This window comes from Ambystoma mexicanum, chromosome 3p (assembly GCF_040938575.1).
Source record: "Ambystoma mexicanum isolate Mex_15411 chromosome 3p, UKY_AmexF1_1, whole genome shotgun sequence".
NCBI classification, from domain to species: domain Eukaryota; kingdom Metazoa; phylum Chordata; class Amphibia; order Caudata; family Ambystomatidae; genus Ambystoma; species Ambystoma mexicanum.
In genome coordinates, this window is record NC_090925.1 from 868399599 (window position 1) to 868419144 (window position 19546).

At 46.6% G+C, this 19546-nt stretch overlaps 1 protein-coding gene across 2 annotated transcripts in view; it reads right to left on the reverse strand.

The window, feature by feature from the left end:
* GDPD3 (glycerophosphodiester phosphodiesterase domain containing 3) overlaps positions 1-19546 on the reverse strand; it is a 325797-nt gene that overhangs the window by 119776 nt on the left and 186475 nt on the right. For both annotated transcript variants that reach the window (XM_069652042.1, XM_069652043.1), the window contains exons 5-6: positions 15509-15627; positions 15298-15387 (exon numbers count right to left, since the gene is read on the reverse strand). In XM_069652042.1, the coding sequence (XP_069508143.1) occupies positions 15298-15387; positions 15509-15627 (209 nt within the window). The remainder of the gene's footprint in view (positions 1-15297; positions 15388-15508; positions 15628-19546) is intronic.

Here is a 19546-nt window from a genome sequence, read left to right on the forward strand (position 1 = left end):
TGGACCATCTACATGCTACGATTACACAAGCCTTTAAGGAGGCAACTGCACATTTAAAACAAGCGAAGGAGAAATATAAGAAAGATGCTGAACGGCATAGAAGTGATACTCCACAGTACCAGATAGGGGACCAAGTATGGTTGGCCACAAAACACATACCTCTCAAGGGAACGCGGACCTTTAACCCTAGATATTTGGGACCTTACTCTATTAAGGCCATTATCAACCCGGTGGCCGTCAAGTTGGACTTACCTGCTAATATGCGAACTCACCCCGTCTTTCATGTGTCACTTTTGAAGCCAGTGCAACCAGGGACAAGATTAACCAAGCCACCAGACCCCATCCTTATAGACGGGGAACCCGAATTTGAAGTTAAGAACATCCTGGACTCCAAGATGGTGAAGTCAAAACTTTTTTATTTAATCGACTGGAAAGGTTACGGACCACAGGAAAGGTCTTGGGAACTTAGTGACCACGTGCATGCACCTCGATTGGTGAAAAGATTCCACCGAAATTTCCCAGACAAACCAAAACCACGGGGAAGAACCACTTTAGGAGGGGCCTTGGGGGGAGTGCTGTCATGATGCCTACCCCTGGGGAACCAGACCAGGTCCAGCAACCCCGGAAGCAGGCATCAAGGCGCCAGGCTCATATGGAGAGTCAGTCCTGGCGCCATAGGCGCCAGGCTCATAGAGTAGAACTTTCCTGATGCAGACCATGCTGCAAGCTTACCTGATGCAGACCATGCTGCAGAGCTCCAAGCCAAATGAGGCTTGGAAGGGACTATTTTACCTAGGGACTATTTTTTACTCGGGTGGGGCTGGGGAGGAATACTTACCTGGGACTACTTTGGAGGCTATTTAAACCACGCCCGAAGAACAGCACACGCTTTGCGTTATTCTGCATCCAGCAGCGGAACGCTCACCGTGCCTGCAAGTCTGCATCCAGTCTTCTGCCACGCCCGCCTCGAGTCTGGAGCTCCTAGAAAAAGGGAGAAAGAAGGAGAAAAGGTTAGAACAAGAGCAATACCTTTGATCTTTACCTGAATTCCCGATCCACCGCACCTTCGAGCTGGAAGAAAGAAGTTATTTTATGCGCGTTGCCTCGCCTGCTGCAGCGCCTCGCTGAACTCACCGGCCTTCGCAGCATCTTCACTATCCACCGCATCCTTCTGCATGTTCCCGCTGCACTCCGGCACCTAAGGGGAACACAAGAACAGCAAGGTGAGCCAAGGGAATAAACAGAGGCAATATTAGTTACCCCCCCATAGACTTACCTGATTTTACCGCCGGGGGTACTATTCCTCTTAACGGGTCGGCGCAGCCTCCACCGCATCTTCGCTGTACCCCGGCCCCTAAGGGGAACAAAAGGACAGCAAGGTGAAACAAAGGGACAAACAAGAGGAATCCTTCTCACCACAATAGACTTACCTAATTTTACCACCGGAGGCATTATTCCTCGAGACTTCATAATTTCTATCAGCACCTGAATAAGGGAGAAAGCAACAGGTTACATACTGACATTATTTTATCGAACTGTGTTGGATAATACAAATCCTTACCTGAATGTTACCGGTTGCCACGAGGAACTCTTCGCTAGGGGCAAGCTGCAACCTGCAAGGAATCAGACAAGAGTGAAAGTCAGACATTTGAACTCTTACGAACTATATACTTACGGCGTCTTGCCGGAAATCTCAGAGTCAATATTGTTCTGGAACTCACCAATTCCTTCGATCCAGTGAAGCAACTGGTTATCTACGCGCCCCTGCGCTCAATGCAGGATGGAGAGCTCATCTTTCCAAACCATCAGGTGAGACTATAAGAGGGGACATTAAAGGTGATTGGTGGGGAGAACAGCGGGGGAGGGGGTTAACACTCAACTCCACGGGTGGTTAATTCCCTTTCTCAATTTGCAGAAGAATACTCCTACGGGTCAAGCAAACGAAGCTAGGTGGGCCAGTCCAGTCTGTCATCTCGGCACTATGCGTCACATTGGTGGAGACCGCAGCTGTCCAGTTCAGATCGACGCCCCTGTGGGAGCCAGGTGAGCATAACAGTTACAATTTCTGGTCCGATGTTTGGGAGAAGAAGAATCCATAGACGCGCTACTGTTTCAGCCGGCACTACAGGCTTGCTATTTACGCGAACTCATCTGGATGAGAAAACCCTGGACTGAGGGACTGCCAACCTTGCTCAGATTGGGGCTAACGCTATGGAAGAGGGCGTGGAAGATCCAAGGAACCCAAGACCCATGCACCTTGCAGATTCCCCTGGCAGGACTTGTGGTCACCCGACCAGAACCTCTGGCTGCATATAGGACCCAGTGAGAAGCCAAAGGGGTGGCACAGGCGGGCGACTTGTTGTCATGAACCATAGAACTTGCCCTTTCTGGACTTCCTGGTCCTTATCGCGACGGGGCTTGTATTCCTTGTTACTCCCAACATGGCCGTGTCAAGTGACTTGCCTCGCACCAGCCTTTACGTCGGACACGGCACATTCTATAAATTGGCCACGCCCCCGCAGTCCCGCACGTCTCAACGCTATCAGTAGGTAGTGACTAGACGTGTGTGTGCTGTTCGGCGAATCCACTATTCCTAGTTTCCTGGACACCCCCTTTATCTGGTCCACACCGCAAGATAAAGCATTCCAACGATTGAAGACAGAGATCACGCAAGCCCCCATCCTGGCCCAACCTGACATAAATCGCCCATTCCTAGTGGAAACGGATGCCTCTAACTACGCCATAGGAGCGGTCTTGAAACAGGTACTTGAGGATAAACTGGAACACCCCATTGCTTACCTCTCACGAACCCTGACTCCCAGTGAGACACACTATTCCGTCCTGGAAAAGGAACTGTTAGCCATCCGCCAAGCCTTCACTGAATGGCGACATCTACTTCTGGGTGCTAGATATCCAGTTCAGGTCTGCACGGACCATCGGAATCATCAAATTCTACAGTCGTTGGAGTGCAGGAACAGTCGTAAGGCTCGTTGGGCCTACTTCTTTGCCCAGTACCAATTCCAAATCACTCATGTTCCCGGATCACAAAACATGATTGCTGACGCCTTATCTCGACATCCTGACTATGTAACCACTGAAGACAAGTCCTATCCTAAGATGTTTCCCCACACGATCTTTGTAGCTCAAGCAGTCAACCTCCTGGAAGAAATCCGAGTGCAAACCCAGTCCTCTGACCTCTGGAAGGATATTTCAAGGAAGAATCCATGGAACCTAAGAGTTAAGGAAGGATATTTATTCAGGGACAATGCACTGGTCATTCCTACACAGAAATTACAACAGAAATGATAAACCTCTGCCATGATACGCTTCACTCCGGACATTGTGGTATAACTAACACCCTCCGTCTTATACAAAGACAGTTTTGGTGGCCTGGAATGAAGACCGACGTACCACAGTACATCAAAGCTTGTGCTGTCTGCAGTCAAAACAAACATGATAACAAGAGACCGGCGGGTCTTCTACTGCAACCATCGCTGCCAACAAGACCATGGGAATTCATTGCTACAGACTTCATTGTGGAATTACCACCTTCCCGAGGATACATGACCATCATGGTAACCATAGACTTGTTCACTCATATGGCTCATTTTACGCCTCTGTATAAACTACCATCCTCCTCAGAACTTGCTGGAATCTTCCTGGAACACATTTTCCGTCTTCATGGATTTCCTTCCAAGATCATATCGGACCGAGGACCTCAATACGTCTCACAATTCTGGAAACATCTGTGTCATGTTCTAGGGATCCAACGCGCTCTCTCATCAGGTTATCACCCACAAACCAACGGAGCCACGGAACGTGTAAATCAGACTCTAGAGCAATATCTTTGTTGTTTTGCCACGAAGGTTCAGGATGACTGGTCTCTCCTTATGCCCTTGGCCGAGTTTGCCTACAACAATTCCGATCACTCAGCAGTCAAGGTCAGCCCTTTCTATTGCAGTCAAGGTTTTCACCCGTCCGTTTTACCTTCTGTTCTTCCACATCCCACACCAGTACCTACTCTCGACTTTTGGATTGAGACTCTCATCAACATACACAAGGAAGCCAAGGAACAATTGAAAGAGGCCCAGACACGCACTAAGCGTTATGCGGACTCCAAAAGAAGACCAACGCCTTCTTCTTCTGTTGGTGATCAAGTCTGGTTGTCCTCGAAACTATTACCACAACTTCTATGGCCAAACAAATGAGCCCCCCGGTACTATGGACCATTTTCCATAAAGGAAATCATCAATCCTGTTTCATTCCGGCTCAAGCTACCAGACTCCTGGAAGAGAACACACCCAGTCTTTCACACTTCTCTATTGAAACCCTACATCCGATCCACCCGGAAAACCTGCAGACCCAGTCCTGTGATTGTGGACAATCAACTGGAATATGAAGTGTCCAGAATATGCGATTCCAGGTATAAACGGGGTCGACTTCAATACCTGGTTGAATGGAAAGGATATCCTCCTAGCGAGAGAACCTGGGAACCAGTTTCTAACCTAAATACCCCTTGATTGCTTAGAAGATTCCATCTCATACACCCGGGCAAACCTGGTGGAACAGGACTTCGGAGGAGGCATGCTGTCATGAACCATAGAACTTGCCCTTTCTGGACTTCCTGGTCCTTATCGCGACAGGGCTTGTATTCCTTGTTACTCCCAACATGGCCGTGCCAAGTGACTTGCCTCGCACCAGCCTTTACTTCGGACACGGCACGTTCGATAAATTGGCCACACCCCCGCGGCCCGCGCGTCTCAACGCTATCAGTAGGTAGTGACTAGACGTGTATGTGCTGTTCGGAGAATCCACTATTTCTAGTTTCCTGGTCCCTTCTTCCTTCCTTCCACCTTTTCCCTCTAAATCTGCTCCCGGAATCCTCAACCCTAGCGACCGCTACTTTCTTCCTGGACATCCTGGAACTGCGACCTTCCTGGAACTCTGAATGCGCTCTGGAGCCGGACGAGACTCGTGCGAGCCTATACAAGACCCGATACGTCCACAAGAGGAATCCTCCCGCGGAACAGAGCAAGAAGCGATCCCAGGTGAGACGGGGGGAGATTTACGCAACTTGTGGAAAAAAGGACAATGGATGGATTTCAACATCCTTTAGAGAAGAAAGTGAAATACACAAAGGACAGGTCCTGCTGCACAATAGCATGGTCCAAACTATCAAGAAGAGGTGGCCGGACCTCACTGAGGAGGCGGGACCAAAGGAAGACCTAGACACATGGTATAACATCTCCGAAGGAGGACACACGACGTCCAGGCTTTACGAGCAGCTCATGAAAACCAATAATGCTAAGGAACAGCACATATGAGACCAATGGGAAACGGAACTCCAACGACCCTTTACAGATCAAGAATGGTCAAGGGTCCTACGATATACGAAAACAGTCTCGAGAAATGCAAGATTCAAGCAGACACAGCTCTAAGTCACCCACAGAGCGTACCTCACACCAAAAAGACTATCCAGGATGGGGAATAAAGACACTCAAATTTGCCCGCAGAAAATGCAGACATGCTCCACATGTTCTGGGCGTGCACAGTAATAGAGAAATTTTGGGGAGGCATCAAGGCAAGGGCGATAGTGGGTGGATTACAAATGCATCAATGGACGCCAGAAAGATACTTGCTAGGACTGTTCCCAAGGGGAGGCAAACATAAGGCACATGTAGCCAAGATAAAGGACTGGATGTGCATCCTGGCAAAATGCCGGATCGCAATGGCATGGAAGGCCGACACAGGGCCCAGCATAGAAGTGTCATGATCCACAGAACACGCCCCTTTTGGACCTCATGGTCCGTGTCACAACGGGGCTTGCACTCCTTGATACTCCCAACATGGCCGTCTAACGTGCAACATCTTCCTTGTCTTTACGTCAGACGTAGCGTATTTACAAATAAGACGCGCCCCCACGGGCCCGCGCGTCTCAATGCTACTGCAAGCAGCGACTAGACATGTGCTCCGAAGTTCACTACACTGTTATCCTTGTTCCTGGACCTCCTAATTCCATTACCCTCTTCCTTTTTCCTTGTTTCCCGGACTCGTGTGCTGTGTGCTCACCTTCTTCGTTCCTGGATCCCGGAGTGTCTGAATCCTGGAGCTCTGAACGCACTCTGGAGCCAGAAGAGGCTCGCGCAGGCTTATACAAGACCAGGTCCGTGCATAAGAAGACACCGCCCAAGAAATCCTGCAAGGATCGCTCCCAGGTGAGAAAGGGGGAATTCCGTGACAGTTTGAGACACCATACGACCGAAGTCGAAGCCGACATGGAAGCGGCTGTTCAGGATCTCATGCGTGGCATGCAAGAACTAACGACCAAGGTACAAAATTTAAAGGCGGAAAACGCCGCTCTCAAACAATTAGTTCTATCCCATGATTCTGCCACAAAGGAAAGCGTATTGCTGGGCGGTATTGTTGACAAATACGATGGGTCGGCAAAAACCCTTCGTGGATTCCTTGATTCTTGTTTGGTTCACTTTACTTTTAAGCCATACTAACTTTCAACCCCTAGGGCTAAGGTTGGCTTCATAATTTCACACCTTTCCGGAAATGGTCTAACTTGGGCTACGCCCTTAGTCAATTCTGGTGATCCCCTCCTGGATGACTACGACGGTTTCATACAAGCCCTTAAAAACATGTTTGACCGCCCTGAGCAGGTCTATAGTGCCCAGGAGTGCCTGCTAGACTTTCAACAAGGATCCCAGGATATGCTTACGTATGTAACCCGATTCAAGCAATTGACCAAGGAAGCCGACTGGTCTCCTGAAGCAAGTTTTACACTTTTCAGAAGGGGACTGAATGAGGAGATCAAAGATGAGTTGGCCAGAGTGGCTCGCCCAAGCTCATTGCAGGCTCTTTTGGACCTTGCCATGCAAATAGATTTTCCTATCCAGGAAAGAAAGGCAGAAAAAAGGAAATCCAAAGTAACCCCCCGAAGGCATCCTTCGAGATTACCTCCAAGACTGACACAAATCCAGGGTCAGCTGCTGAACCAGAACCTATGCAGATAGGAGCCTTCCGTGGACCCATATCCCTGCAAGAAAGGATGAGAAGGATTCATACGGGGTTATGCATGTACTGTGCCTTGGATAAACACCTGGTTAGAGAATGCCCTCTAGCCCCTCCTCGGCATTCGGGAAACGCCAGCTCCCGATCCTAGATGGAGCAAGGCTTCGGGAGAGAGATGTTTGCTCCACGTCTATTCCATCCTTGAACTCTCCTGGACAAAACAGCCTAGTGATTATACAGGCCCTTCTATCGTCATCCAAGAATAAGACCTACTCCATTTTGGCCTTGGTTGACTGCGGAGTTCCTATTCTGGCCTTCGAGTATTCATTGATCAAGATTGGGTTACGTGTCACCACATTCCGTACGAGACACGAAGTACCATGCAACCGGTGGAAGCGATCGATGGGAGACCCCTCACTTCAGGGCCTATAAGCCTGCAGACTAAAGAGAGCCAACTTTCAATAAACCATCACCAAGAGCTGATCAGATTTGACATCATTAATTCTGCTCATTATCCCATGGTCCTGGGTATGCCCTGGTTAAAGAAGCATAATCCTTATATCAACTGGGCAGCAGGATCCTTATTTCTTGGATCTGAGTTTTGTATGTCTCACTGTCTATTCCTGGAATCATCTGTGACACCTTCCAAAGAACCATCAATAGATCAGCAAGCTCCACTCATGATTTCCAATATCGTATCGGTTCCAAAGGCCTATCAGAGTTATGCTGATGTGTTTTCAACTGCCATAGTCCAGGCTCTACCCCCTCACAGACCTGAAGACTGCGCCATAGACACAGAACCCTCAGCAGTGATTCCCTTTGGGAGGATGTTCATCCTATCTGAACCTGAAAAGAGAGCCCTACGAGAATACTTGGATACCAACCTTGAAAATGGCACCATAAGACCATCGAAATCCCCAGCTGGAGCCTCACTGTTTTTTGAAGGACACCAAGAACTTAGACCTTGCCTCGATTATCGTGGATTAAATCAATGCACCCTCAAGGACTGCTACCCTTTGCCCTTGATCTCGGATATCCTGGAAGCAGTGAGAGGAGCTGTAATCTTCACGATACTGAATTTCAGGGGTGCCTATCATCTGATTCGTATCAGGGAAGGAGACGAATGGAAAACAGCCTTTCGAACACCCTTTGGACACTTCGAATATCTGGTAATGCCCTTTGGACTTGCTAATGCCCCTGCCGTCTTTCAACGTTTCATGGATAGGGTGTTCTCCGATATGCTGTTCATCTTCGTCATCGTCTACCTGGACGATATCCTGATCTATTCCAAGGACCTTCTAAGGCATGAAGAACATGTTAAGCTGTCTTACAACGACTACGTGAACATAGACTCTGAGCCAAACCCGAGAAATGCCTGTTTAATGTGACCTCTGTTCATTACCTAGGATTTGTCCTTAGTCCAGAAGGAATTGGTATGGATCAGTCAAAGGTAAAATCCATATTATCCTGGCCAGCTCCCACTTCTGTGAAACAAGTTCAATCCTTCCTGGGGCTAGCCAATTTCTACCGGAAGTTCATACCAACCTTTTCTGCGATTGTTCAGCCGATTATTGCACGCTTGAAGAAAGACACTCCCTTTCTCTGGTCTACACCTCAAGACAAGGCATTCCAACGTTTAAAGACAGAGTTTACTCAAGCCCCCATCCTAGCCCAACTCCACATAAATCGACCATTCATAGTTTAGACGGATGCCTCTAACTACGCCATAGGAGCAGTGCTGAAGCAAGAGTTCGAGGACAAGATGGAACACCCCATTGCTTATCTTTCAAGAACTCTGACTCCCAGTGAGACACATTACTCTGTCCTGGAAAAGGAACTGTTAGCCATCCGTCAAGCCTTCACCGAATGGCGACACCTACTCCTGGGAGCGAGACATCCAGTCCAGGTCCGCACGGACCATCGGAATCTTCAAGTTCTACAATCCTTGGAGTGTAGGAACAGTCATCAGGTCCGTTGGGCCTTCTTCTTTGCCCAGTACCAGTTCCACATCCATCATGTCCCCGGATCACAGAACATAATTGCTGATGCCTTATCCCGACGTCCTGAATACGAAACAATTGAAAATTGGACCTATCCCAAGATGTTTCCCACAAGATTTTTGTAGCTCAAGCGGTCAGTCTCCTCGAAGAAATTCGGATACAACCCCAATGCCCTGAGCTCTGGAAGGATATTTCAAGGAAGAATCAATGGGATCTAAGAATCAAGGATGGATACTTGTTCAAGGATAATGCTCTAGTCATCCCCACACAGAAATTACAACAAAGGATAATCAACCTCTGCCACGATACCCTTCATTCCGGACATCGTGGCATCGCCAACACCCTTCGTCTTATACAAAGACAATTTTGGTGGCCCAGAATGAAGACAGACGTACAACTGTACATCCAAGCCTGTTCTATTTGTAGTCAGAACAAACACGATAACAAGAGACCAGCAGGTCTCCTACTACAACCTACTCTACCAACAAGACCATGGGAATTCATCGCTACAGACTTCATTGTGGAATGGCCACCTTCCAGGGGATACACGACTATCATGGTTACCATTGACTTGTTCACTCACATGGCTCACTTTACACCCCTGTATAAACTACCATCCTCATCAGAGCTAGCTGGAATCTTCCTGGAACACATTTTCCGCCTACATGGACTTCCTTCCAAGATCATATCAGACCGAGGACCTCAATACGTCTCACAATTCTGGAAACATCTCTGTCGCATTCTGGGAATCCAACGCGCTCTCTCATCAGGTTATCATCCACAAACCAATGGAGCTACGGAACGTGTAAACCAGACCCTGGAACAATACCTTCATTGTTTCGCCACAAAGGTTCAGGACAACTGGTTGCTCCTAATACCTGTGGCTGAGTTTGCGTACAAAAATTCCGATCATTCAGCAAACAAGACCAGCCCCTTTTATTGCAGTCAAGGATTCCATCCATCAGTGTTACCCTCTGTTCTTCCACATCCCACACCTGTTTCTACCGTTGACTCCTGGATGGAAACACTCATCAATGTACACAAGGAAGACAAGGAACACTTAGAGAAGGCCAGAATAGGAACTAAACAAAATGCTGATTCTAAAAGAAGACCAGGGCCTTTATATGCAGTTGGTGATTGTCCTCGAAGCTACTACCCCGACACTTACGGCCAAACAAACTGGCCCCATCGGTACTATGTTCCATTTCCCGTCAAGGAAATCATAAATCCTGTCTCATACCGACTCAAGCTACCCAACTCCTGGAAGAAGATTCACCCAGTTTTTCACACTTCTTTATTAAAACCCTACATCCGATCTTCACGGAAATCTTGCAGACCCCCTTCGGTGGTGGTGGACGACCAAGTGGAATATGAAGTGTCCCGAATATGCGATTCCAGGTATAAACGGGGTCAGCTTCAATACCTGGTTGAATGGAAAGGATATCCTCCAAGTGAAAGAACCTGGGAACCATCTTCTAACCTGAATACCCCTCGATTGCTCAGAAGATACCATCTCATACACCAGGGCAACCCCGGTGGAACGAGTCTTCGGAGGAGGCATGCTGTCATGATCCACAGAACACGGCCCTTTTGGACCTCATGGTCCTTGTCACAACGGGGCTTGCACTCCTTGATACTCCCAACATGGCTGTCTAATGTGCAACATCTTCCTTGTCTTTACGTGAGACATAGCGTATTTACAAATAGGTTGCGCCTCCGCGGGCCCACGCGTCTCAATGCTACTGCAAGCAGCCACTAGACTTGTGCTCCGAAGTTCGCTACACTGTTATCCCTGTTCCTGGACCTCATAATTCCATTCCCATTACCCTCTTCCTTCTTCCTTGTTTCCCAGACTCGTGTGCTGTGTGCTCACCTTCTTCGTTCCTGGATCCCGGAGTGTCTGAATCCTGGAGCTCTGAACGCACGCTGGAGCCAGAAGAGGCTTGCGCGGGCTTATACAAGACCAGCGCCGTGCGTAAGAAGACACCGCCCAAGAAATCTTGCAAGGATCGCTCCCAGGTGAGAAAGGGGGAATTCCGTGACAAGAAGCATGGTGGGACGACCTAAATCATTGGGCACTGGCAGAGACAACAGTGTGGACCGATGCAGTACAGAAAGGATCAAGAGAAAGTAGTGACAAAATATCGGCTTGGAACACACTCCTATAGGATATGCTGAGATCTAGAGATAACCGGGACATGACACCGGCCGGTCAGAAAACAAGGTCACAGACCGGATAGACCAAGAAGGAAACCCCAAGAAAAGGCCTAACAAGCCATGGGTGCTATTCGAACCCAAGTTTAAAGGGTTTGGTGAACTGACGAGCAGCTGAGGAGACGTAATGCGAGGACTGTGTGCATAGATATGAGAAGGTGCCAAGACAATTCCAACTGTGAGACTCCCCCCATAAGCAGTGCCATTCTGTATGTTATGTTATGGTGTTTGTTGTATTGTTGTTTAGTGTTGAATGTTATAGAAAACAATAAAGTGTTTAAAAAAAAAGGTTATTTACAGAGTGGATATGTTGGCAATTATGCATTTAACACAATTTTTTACATTTTGCAGCCTCTCATTAATTATTCTCGTTGCATTATGAGAACTGGTCCTTTAAAATGTATCCAAACCAGTGTACAGCAATATAACCTCTATTACCAGGACAAATGAAATGATCACCAGAGAATTTCCTGCAGTTACTACGTGAATAAAAAGACTTAAAAGGGCACATGAAATCTTTTATGATCAATTCAGCTCAAGTCACTAACAACTTGTGATATCAGCACATGACACAAGTGGGGAAAGAGAGGTCTGATGAAAGTTGTTATTTATGCTCTCTTACCCCCTATGCCATGAGCATGTATAGACTGTTTAAAGCAACAGAAATACCAGTGCACAGAGCACACTGCCTTATCCACATAGGACTTTGCACAACTAGGGGACAGTTTAAAGGGAACCAGGCTACCCTATGATGGTTGTCAAAGGAGACGTTCCTGTATGAAGATAGCTACATACAAACAAAAGCAACGATGAAAGACCCCCAGAGCAAAGATAAGATGCTACAGTACATCTTACAAGGCCCAAATCAAGGAGAAGTTAGAAAAACAGGCATTAAGCTACTGCAGTGCCAAGAATACCACAACGAAAGAGACCCCTGGGAAACCTCTGTGTTGCAAGAGACCCCAATTTCAGATATACAGACATGTATTTACCTCAGAAAGTTGGGTGGAAGGAATGATGGGGTGCAAAGGACAGGCTCTCCTGACCGTACCAGTAGAGGTGGTGCAGAATGCAAATTATCTTTGCCTCAAAGACCGCAAATCGCTCACATTGGTAGAGGATGAATCAGGCCCCCAAACCATAACACCCATAAAACATGCTACACCGTGCTTTAAGAATACTTGTCTGATAGAGGAAGGAGAAAATAGGGGGTAAAAGGTATTTTCAATGTGTCTTAATGGAGCACTAATGGGCTTGTGGTTCAAAAGCTTACACGCAACTAACTCTGGAGGCCTATGTTCCTTAGTGGTAATTAGTACACCCACTTTGGTAGTACCTCAGAGCGAAGTACAAATTGGGAACTTCCCCCAATGAATGGGCATAAAAAAAATAAAAGATCCCTCAGATCCCACACTTTGAAACGCAGTAAAAGAGAGAATTATTTTTCAAATAAATCAGTAGTGGCCTTCGAACAAATACCAGATCAGCACAAATCATTCAATAGAGCACGTACACACTTTTCCATGATGGGAGGAGAGGGCCCTCACAGAGACCATATCAACCTAAACAGACTTGCACACAAAGATGGAGGAGGAGGTAGAGAAACCTGAAGGTGAAGACTGGTTGAGTTCTCTATTCTCCTGGATACCCGCTTGGTTGGCTAATGCATTTAAGAGATTACTTGCCATACTAGTGTTCATACTATTGGCCTTCTGTGTTGAAAGGATAGCAATGAAAGTTTACCACAAGGCTGCTAAAGTAGCAGTTGGAATGGAAATAGTAATAGACATAAATGCTTCTGCACCCGAGTATACCCAACCAGATGACCCAGATGACTCACTATGTGCCCAAGTAAGAAGAACCCCATTTACACATCCAGGATCAAAATGTACTTATCCCCCAGACCAGCGCAACTACGTTGGACGCTGGCTATTTTGCAAACCAGATGGGGAGTATCTGCTATATGACCTGGAACATGGATGAACACATAAAACGTGCAGGTAACATGGGGGGGGGGGTGACCAAGATATGAACTCCCAAAATACCTTATTGAGGGGAGGGCACTAAAAAAGGGCGTTGATGAGGACTCGACCAGAGGGGTGAAGTCGACACGCGGATGAATGCATCATTCATAGCTATGGCCCCTCCCCACCCCAATATTGCATAGGTGGGAACGCTGCTCACTGAGGTGGACACACCGGCCTTATCCCAAGCAGACAGAGGAGGAATTGAACCTGATGTAACTAAAGATGGCAAGAATAAGCAAACCCAATGTCAACTGACACACGCACATGCAATAGACACAAAGCAAATATGCACTCACCATGAAAAAACCCAGACACTACGTTAAACATGCCTTTATGTACAAAGAATATCACTTGCAACCACAAAGACACAAAGAACATAACATAAGCAATGTGTAAGCTGAAATACAACACGAACGATACACAAAGCTAACTAATATAGAAACGTGATGGAGATGAGTAGCCATCTTTTTCAAAATGGAAGCAGCAGAATGTATTGAACTGAATGAAAGTCCTCGAGGCTTCATAGAGACTTGAACTGCTGAATTTTCTGAAGTACAGATCCATTCAGGGCACAGACAGTAGCATCCAAGGTTACTGAGAAAATTAGGGAGGATTTGAACGGCACGGAAGAGAACATGAGATAATAATTCCCATGGTACAAGACAGATTTCTCTAAGATTAATTAAAGAGCAACTAGCCTTTGAAGGCCATATGCAGAGTAATTATAAGCTAAAACCTCCATAAGGAACGGATTGACACGGGGCTCTATCACAAGTTGGGTGGTATCCTGGATGTAACTGTGCCAGGATACCACCCAGTGCTGTTAGCATTACTGCAACACAGTCCGGCGCAATTTGCGCCAGACCCCGAGTTGCAGAGGGGAAGTAAATCCCCATTCCCATTGGGTCAAGACCCAATGAGATTTTTTTGGCACTATTAGCGCTGCACTAATAGAACCAGAAATGGGCCGAAAGGGGAGATTTTTACCTCCAGCAAAAAGCTGGAGGTAAAACTCCCACTTTTCACCCAACTCGACATTGGGCGAAGTGGTAAATGCGCGGTGATAACATTACCGCCGCATTTACCGCTCTGCCCAACTCGTGATGACCCCCTAAGTCTCTAGTGGCCAGAAAAGTAATACCACTCACACTCATATTAGCTAAAATCTTGGTAAATGCAGGGTGAAATCATTGAGAACAAAGGGTAGCCAATGAGCTCTCGATAAGAGAATGGATTTCTGAAAGAATTATCAATGAGGAATTAATCTAAGAAGGTGAATGAGAAGAACATTCGGATGTGACAAATTCTTCTTGAATGGCAGTGGACAGCATGTCAACTGAACATAATGGGTACTCAAATAGTTCAAAACCAACTCAACAACTTACATTTCTAAAGTGTATGAATAATATCATAGCATAAAGAATGGTGATATATTTTATTTTTCAAATTTCAATTCCAAAGAGAATTTTTTTTTTTAAGTTCTTGTTTTGTTTAAACTGGAAGGAGAAGTTGTAATTTTAATGGAAAATGATGGCGATGTCACAGCTCATGACATGGCCATCATCCCCCTATAGCAACTGCAGGTACACATTTTTCACAGTGAATACATTTTTGCAGTTAAGGGAGAGGAATGTCAGTTTTATTCAGGCATACCTCACAATTAGATGCAAATAAAGTTATTCACAATCATTCTGCACCCAGGCTTTATTATGCTTCCAACAGAGGCTCAATATTAAACGACCTGGAGCACAAAGCAGGGACATTTGTGTAACATGTGGGTGGAGGCACTGGTACTCATTTCTCTGGCCCCTCTTTAAATACATCATCAAGTATATCATTCACCTCTGCACTGCCCACATCACTCCTAAAACTACAACCTCAGTCATCTCTGTTGTTGCCATACTCAATAAATTAGTGAGAAGGAGATAGAAATAGGTTGGGAGGGGCAGGTAGAGAGATGTGCGTAGACAACTATGCTGGCCGCAGTAAGTAGGCAGAAACAGACAGACAAGTGTCAGGAGACAGAGAAAGACACCCACCTCAGTCCGGCACTTGTCCATGATCCGTTTGTTCATACTAGCCCAAATAGTTTTGTCGCATCGATGATACCGGCGCACCAAGTCCGACACCTGAGGGAAGCAAGAATGGATAAACAGTGAAAGCATTTTTACACTATATAAGCTCCAGGCACTTATAAGTGAAAGTGCAGTTACAAAAACCTCTGAGCTACAGTGGAAGGTCATTTGTTACCGTTTTAATCAGTTCGTCGTCGTCCTCCTTGATCTCAACATTGATGGGAATATTTGGAAATTTCTGGAAAACTTCCTCCAGCTCCGGAATACGCCTATCAGTGCCTTCGGAGTGATGCCCTGAAGAGGAGAGAAACAGTATTAGTGACCTGGAGTATGGGAAGAAGTGGGATGGCTAGGGAAAGGCAAAGGTTACAAGAGGAGAAAACATGTATTAGAGAAAATAATGAATACGCAAAGATACAAAGACAACAGATGAGGGGGAGGAGAGGAGTACCTTGGGTACAATTACACTGAAGGAAAAATTAAGTATATGAGGGGCAACATATAGCAGAGGATACATGCCACACAGAAAAAGACAAGGCACTTAAGAGCAAACAGAGGGCAAAAGAGGAAAAATAAATGTTAGAAGAGAAAGCGGGTACAAGGAGACGGACAGTACAGACAACAAGGTGAGTGAAATTATGAGGAAAAGAGGAGCACGCCATGATAAAACAAGGTGTTTAGGGAGAGACAAGAAGTAATAGAGTAGATGAGGTGTACATGAGTTAGTACAGTCTGAAAGGTACAAAGGAGTACATGAGGAGACCATCATATGAGAAGAAAAGGATGAAAAGAAGAGGAGTATAAGTGACGTAGGAGAAGACGAGATACAGAGGAGGAGTTGATGGGATAAGGAGGAAAGGGGGCATAAGGACTATAAAAGAGGTCAAATACATGTAGGACGGAAGAGGAAGTGTGGACGGAAACCAAGAATACAGAACACAATGAATAAATAGAATGACAAGGAGAGCAAGAGGAAACAAGAAGCATATAGGGCACAGAAAATATTACAGAAGACAAACAAAAGTCGAAGCAAGTGGTATAGGAAGGCAGATGTTATATAGGAGGAGACAAGGAGTATGATATGATATGGCACTTATAACGAGCTGGTACTCAAGTGTCTCTAGGCGCCACAATACAAGGGAGAAAGGACGATACAAACGATCTTACTAGGCCTTGTGGTATTCAGATAATGCAAGTGCGACACGAGAAGTGCAGGGGCAAGGGAAAGGGTGAAGTGCAAGGGAGAGGGTAGGGGGGAAGTGCGATCATGGCATCAGGCTAAGTGTAAGTGCAGCGCGGCTCTGGGTAAGTGCAAGGAGGCAGGGGGCTTTAGGGGTTACAGTTACAGCCCCTAGGTGCGCGTTAGGCCAATGAGGACTGGTCATGGAGGAGCCTGTACCCAGTGCACTGAGGGTACCCAGCAACCAGTCGGAGCAGCAGACAGGTAACTTAGCAAGGAAGCGAGAGAGAAAAGGAAGGTCTTGAGCCGCTTCCGGAACTTCAGGTGGTCCGGCTCAAGTCTGAGATGGGCAGGGAGGCGATTCCCGAGGGAGGTGCCTGCAGAGGAAAGAGATCTACCCCCACTATCTGCTTGGAGAAGCGTCAGACCCTCAGAGAGTTGGAGGTAGCTGAGCGAAGGGCTTCAGAAGGAAGGTATTCGGCAGAGAGAGTTGGATGTAGTGCGAGCCCGACCCATGAAAGCCTTGTGGACAATGCAGAGGGTCATGAACTTGATACTTGTAGCCACCGGGAGCCAGTGGAGAGATTTCAGGGCTAGAGAGATACAGTCCCTGGGCTTGAGGCTATGGATAAGTCTTGCAGTCCTGTTCTGGATTAGTTGCAGGGGCGAAGAGTAGAGTTAGGCAGATTGAGAAAGAGGTTGTTTCAGTAGTCTAGCCCAGAGAGAACCAGGGCTCTGGAGACAGTGAGCGTCTGGGGGAAAAGTGAGAAAGGTAGACTACCTCTGAGGAGGTGGAGGTGAAGCTGGAAGTGGGTCTTCTTGGCAAGATCTGTGATGTGAGGAGAGAAGGAGAGCGTGGGGTTGAAGATGACACCAAGGTTTTTTGTCTCACAGGAAGGTGAGGGTAGAGGGCCCGAAGAGGGTGGCCAGAGTAAGAGGGAAAGCGAGAGCAGGGTCCTAATGAGAAGGATGTCTGTGTTACTGGCATTAAGGCAGAGATTGTTGTAAGCACCAATCCTGAATCGCGGATATACAGTCAGGAATGAGCGAGGGAGGAGAGGAGGCTGAGGGAAGCCTGAAAGAGAGCTGAGTGTCTGCATAACACTGAACATTCGAAGAGAAGGTGGAGATCAGGTTGGTCAAAGGGGCCATATAGACATTGAAGAGCAAGGGTGAGAGGATAGAGCCCTGTGGGACACAACATGTGGAGAGAGGTGGTGGAGAGAAAGGACCCAAGTTGGACCTCGTAGGGTCGGTCCAGGAGGAAGGAGGTCAGCCACAACAGTGCCTGATCAGTGATGCCCAGGTTCTCTGGTGATTGACGACAATAGTATGATTGACCGTGTTAAAAGCAGAGGAACGGTCAAGAAGGATGTGGATAGAGGGAGAGCCGGTGTGAAGATTAGAGAGATCTTCAGAGGTGTTCAGGAGAGCAGTTTCCGTGACTCTGGTTGCTCTGAAGCCAGACTGATGATCATGGAGACAACCAACAGATTCAGTGAGGAGAGTAAGCTGGGAGATGGCGAGCTTTTTCAGGAGTTTGCCCACGAAAGGAATGATAAAAATCAGGCGATAGTTAGCCAGACAGGTAGGATCGTCAGAAGGCTTTTTCAGGAGGGGTGCGCAAGGGAGTGCTTGAGGAGAGAGGGGAAAGATCCAGTGGCGAAAGAGCGACTGCAGGGAGAGAGAGGGCAAGAGTGAAGAAAAGATAGTATGCAGTACGAGAGAGAACGAGAGAAAAGGCAGGTTGGAAAGAAAGAGAGAAGGAAAGAGGGTGAGGAAGAGAAAGGGAGAGAGAGTGAAACATAATATGCAATATGAGACAGAGAAAGAGTGGAAGAGTGGCAGAGGGAAGAAAGAGAAGGAAAGAAAAAGGGAGAGAGGGAAAGTGTGAAGTAAAAGGAAGTATGCATTGGGAGAGAATGAGAGATGAAAAAGAGAATGAAAGAAAGGGAGAGATGGGAAAAGAGGGAAAGAAAGATGTAGAGAGTGGGAAAGTATGAAGAAAACAATGAAAGGAAAGAAAGATAAAGAGAGGGAAAGAGTTGGAAAGAGGAAAAGAGAAAGGGGAGAGTGGGGAAAGGAGTGAAATAAGAAAAGGAGAGAAAGAGTTAGAGGGAAAGAGAGGGGAAGAAAGAGAAAGGGGAGAGAGGGAAAAAGTGAAGTAAAAAGAAAGTGTGAAGGAAAAAAGTATGCACTACGTGGGAGAAAAGGTGAGAAAGAGAAGAAAACAGACAGAAAGAAAGGGGGAGAGAAAGAGTGAAGTAAAGAGGAAAGACAGACTGAAGGAAAGATAGTATGCAATACGAGAGAGAGTGAAAGGAAGAGAGCAGGGGAAAGAGAGGAAAAGCAAGAGGAAGGGAGAGGGGAAGAGTGAAGTAAAAAACAAAGTGAGAGTGATGGAAAGATAGTGTGCAATACAAGGTAAAGGAGAAAAAGATTGCTAGAAGGAAACAAAGAAGGAGAGGAAAATAGCAGGATGGAAAAAGAGTGAAGGAAAGAGAAAGGGAGAGAGAGAAATAGTGAAGTAAAAAGGAAAGACAGAAGGAAAGGTAATATGAAATACGACAGTGGAGACAAAAGAGCAGGAAGAAAAGAGAGGGAAATAGAAAGAGTGAAGGAAAGACAGTATGCAATACGAGAGAGAAAGTTAGAAGGAAAGAAAGAAGGATAGAGAGGGGAAGAAAGAGAAAGGGAGAGAGGGAGTGATAGTATGCAATACAAGAGAAGGAGAGGGAAAGAGCAGGATGGAAAGAAAGAAAGAGGGAAAAGGAGAGAGAAAGAGTGAAGAAAAAAGGAAAGACAGAGTGAAGGAAAGATAGTATGCAATAGAATGAGAGATGAAAAAAGAGAAAGAAAGGAAGAGAAGTGAAGAGAGAAGGAAAGAAAGGTGGAGAAAGTAGGAAAGAAAGAGAAGAAAAGAGGAAGGAAAGTATACTAAGAGACCAGGAGTACACAATGCGAAAAAGAATAAAGGTGATAAAGAGTACAACTGAAATAAGTCATATTGGAAACGAGGAGGAATACAAATGC